General features: G+C 48.9%; 1 protein-coding gene across 1 annotated transcript; it reads left to right on the forward strand.

Moving 5' to 3' along the window:
* The first annotated feature begins 639 nt into the window (after positions 1-639).
* On the forward strand, positions 640-2,448 carry Gm52432 (predicted gene, 52432). The gene has a single exon (XM_030251541.1). The coding sequence runs from the start codon at positions 640-642 to the stop codon at positions 2,446-2,448; it is 1,809 nt and encodes a 602-aa protein (XP_030107401.1).
* Positions 2,449-3,077: the final 629 nt, after the last annotated feature.

Below are 3,077 nucleotides of genomic sequence, written 5' to 3' on the forward strand. Positions count from 1 at the left end.
ATGTAACAAGCAGAAAGGCCCAAGTAAGGATGCCTCAATCCACTTAGAAGTGGGGAAGGAAACAATTGAAGGAGGCAGAAGGAGAGAGAGAGAGAGAGAGAGAGAGAGAGAGAGAGAGAGAGAGAGAGAGAGAGAGAGAGACTGGAATGTAAATAAATAAAATAATAGTATGTTGGGAGCCGCGCCCACATTCGCCGTTACAAGATGGCGCTGACAGCTGTGTTCTAAGTGGTAAACAAATAATCTGCGCATATGCCGAGGGTGGTTCTCTACTCCATGTGCTCTGCCTTCCCCGTGACGTCAACTCGGCCGATGGGCTGCAGCCAATCAGGGAGTGACACGTCCTAGGCGAAGGAGAATTCTCCTTAATAGGGACGGGGTTTCGTTTTCTCTCTCTCTTGCTTCTTACACTCTTGCTCCTGAAGATGTAAGCAATAAAGTTTTGCCGCAGAAGATTCTGGTCTGTTGTGTTCTTCCTGGCCGGGCGAGAGAACGCGTCTAATAACAATTGGTGCCGAATTCCGGGACGAGAAAAAACTCGGGACTGGCGCAAGGAAGATCCCTCATTCCAGAACCAGAACTGCGGGTCGCGGTAATAAAGGTTCCCGTAAAGCAGACTGTTAAGAAGGATTCAACTGTATGAATTCAGAACTTTTCAGCTGGGGAACGAGAGTACCAGTGAGTACAGCTTTACGAGGTAAGTCTGATCTTGAACTTTCTAAGGAAATTCAAGACAGTCTATCAGAAGTAAAGTGGAATATGTTTGGCCTTGAATTTTTTCTGGTGTTAGGAGCCCTTCTGTTCCTTTTCACATGTTATCAAGTGATTAAGATAGGGCTGATTCTAGAGGAAATTCAGGACAAGCTATCAGAAGTAAAGTGGGGAGAGAGAGTAGGAACAAAGAGGAAATATGGTACACAAAATAAGTATACAGGCCTTTCCAAGGGTCTTGAACCCGAGGAAAAGTTAAGGTTAGGTAGGAATACCTGGAGAGAGATTAGAAGAAAAAGAGGAAAAAGGGAAAAGAAGAAAGATCAATTAGCGGAGGTCTCTAGGAAAAGGAGCCTGTGCTCATCGCTGGATGGGCTCGGGGAGCCAGCTCTTAGTAGCTCTGAAGCAGATGAAGAATTCTCCTCTGAAGAAACAGACTGGGAGGAAGAAGCAGCTCATTATGAGAAAAAAGGGTACCAGCCAGGTAAAGTGCTAGCTAATCAGTTAAGGAAGCCAAAAGCGGCTGGCGAAGGCCAGTTTGCTGATTGGCCTCAGGGCAGTCGGCTTCAAGGTCCGCCCTATGCGGAGTCCCCGCCCTGCGTAGTGCGTCAGCCCTGCGCAGAGAGGCAGTGCGCAGACTCATTCATTCCCAGAGAGGAACAAAGGAAAATACAACAGGCATTTCCGGTCTTTGAAGGAGCCGAGGGTGGGCGTGTCCACGCTCCGGTAGAATACTTACAAATTAAAGAAATTGCCGAGTCGGTCCGTAAATACGGAACCAATGCTAATTTTACCTTGGTGCAGTTAGACAGGCTTGCCGGCATGGCACTAACTCCTGCCGACTGGCAAACGGTTGTAAAAGCCGCTCTCCCTAGTATGGGCAAATATATGGAATGGAGAGCTCTTTGGCATGAAGCTGCACAAGCGCAGGCCCGAGCAAACGCAGCTGCTTTGACTCCAGAGCAGAGAGATTGGACTTTTGACTTGTTAACGGGTCAGGGAGCTTATTCTGCTGATCAGACAAACTACCATTGGGGAGCTTATGCCCAGATTTCTTCCACGGCTATTAGGGCCTGGAAGGCGCTCTCTCGAGCAGGTGAAACCACTGGTCAATTAACAAAAGTTGTCCAGGGACCTCAGGAATCCTTCTCAGATTTTGTGGCCAGAATGACAGAGGCAGCAGAGCGTATTTTTGGAGATTCAGAGCAAGCCGCGCCTCTGGTAGAACAGCTAATCTATGAGCAAGCCACAAAGGAGTGCCGAGCGGCCATAGCCCCAAGAAAGAACAAAGGCTTACAAGACTGGCTCAGGGTCTGTCGAGAGCTTGGGGGACCTCTCACCAATGCAGGCTTAGCGGCCGCCATCCTCCAATCTCAGAACCGCTCCATGAGCAGAAATGATCAGAGGACATGTTTTAATTGCGGAAAGCCTGGGCATTTTAAGAAAGATTGCAGAGCTCCAGATAAACAGGGAGGGACTCTCACTCTTTGCTCTAAGTGTGGCAAGGGTTATCATAGAGCTGACCAGTGTCGCTCTGTGAGGGATATAAAGGGCAGAGTCCTTCCCCCACCTGATAGTCAATCAACTGATGTGCCAAAAAACGGGTCATCGGGCCCTCGGTCCCAGGGCCCTCAAAGATATGGGAACCGGTTTGTCAGGACCCAGGAAGCAGTCAGAGAGGCGACCCAGGAAGACCCACAAGGGTGGACCTGCGTGCCGCCTCCGACTTCCTATTAATGCCTCAAATGAGTATTCAGCCGGTGCCGGTGGAGCCTATACCATCCTTGCCCCCGGGAACCATGGGCCTTATTCTCGGCCGGGGTTCACTCACCTTGCAGGGCTTAGTAGTCCACCCTGGAGTTATGGATTGTCAACATTCCCCTGAAATACAGGTCCTGTGCTCAAGCCCTAAAGGCGTTTTTTCTATTAGTAAAGGAGATAGGATAGCTCAGCTGCTGCTCCTCCCTGATAATACCAGGGAAAAATCTGCAGGACCTGAGATAAAGAAAATGGGCTCCTCAGGAAATGATTCTGCCTATTTGGTTGTATCTTTAAATGATAGACCTAAGCTCCGCCTTAAGATTAATGGAAAAGAGTTTGAAGGCATCCTTGATACCGGAGCAGATAAAAGTATAATCTCTACACATTGGTGGCCCAAAGCATGGCCCACCACAGAGTCATCTCATTCATTACAGGGCCTAGGTTATCAATCATGTCCCACTATAAGCTCCATTGCCTTGACGTGGGAATCCTCTGAAGGGCAGCAAGGGAAATTCATACCTTATGTGCTCCCACTCCCGGTTAACCTCTGGGGAAGGGATATTATGCAGCATTTGGGCCTTATTTTGTCCAATGAAAACGCCCCA

This window comes from Mus musculus, chromosome X (assembly GCF_000001635.26).
Source record: "Mus musculus strain C57BL/6J chromosome X, GRCm38.p6 C57BL/6J".
Taxonomy (NCBI): Eukaryota; Metazoa; Chordata; class Mammalia; order Rodentia; family Muridae; genus Mus; species Mus musculus.

Bases quoted from the DNA above. Each gene is read 5' to 3' on its own strand.
- Gm52432 (XM_030251541.1), top strand. From the start codon at position 640: ATGAATTCAGAACTTTTCAGCTGGGGAACGAGAGTACCAGTGAGTACA.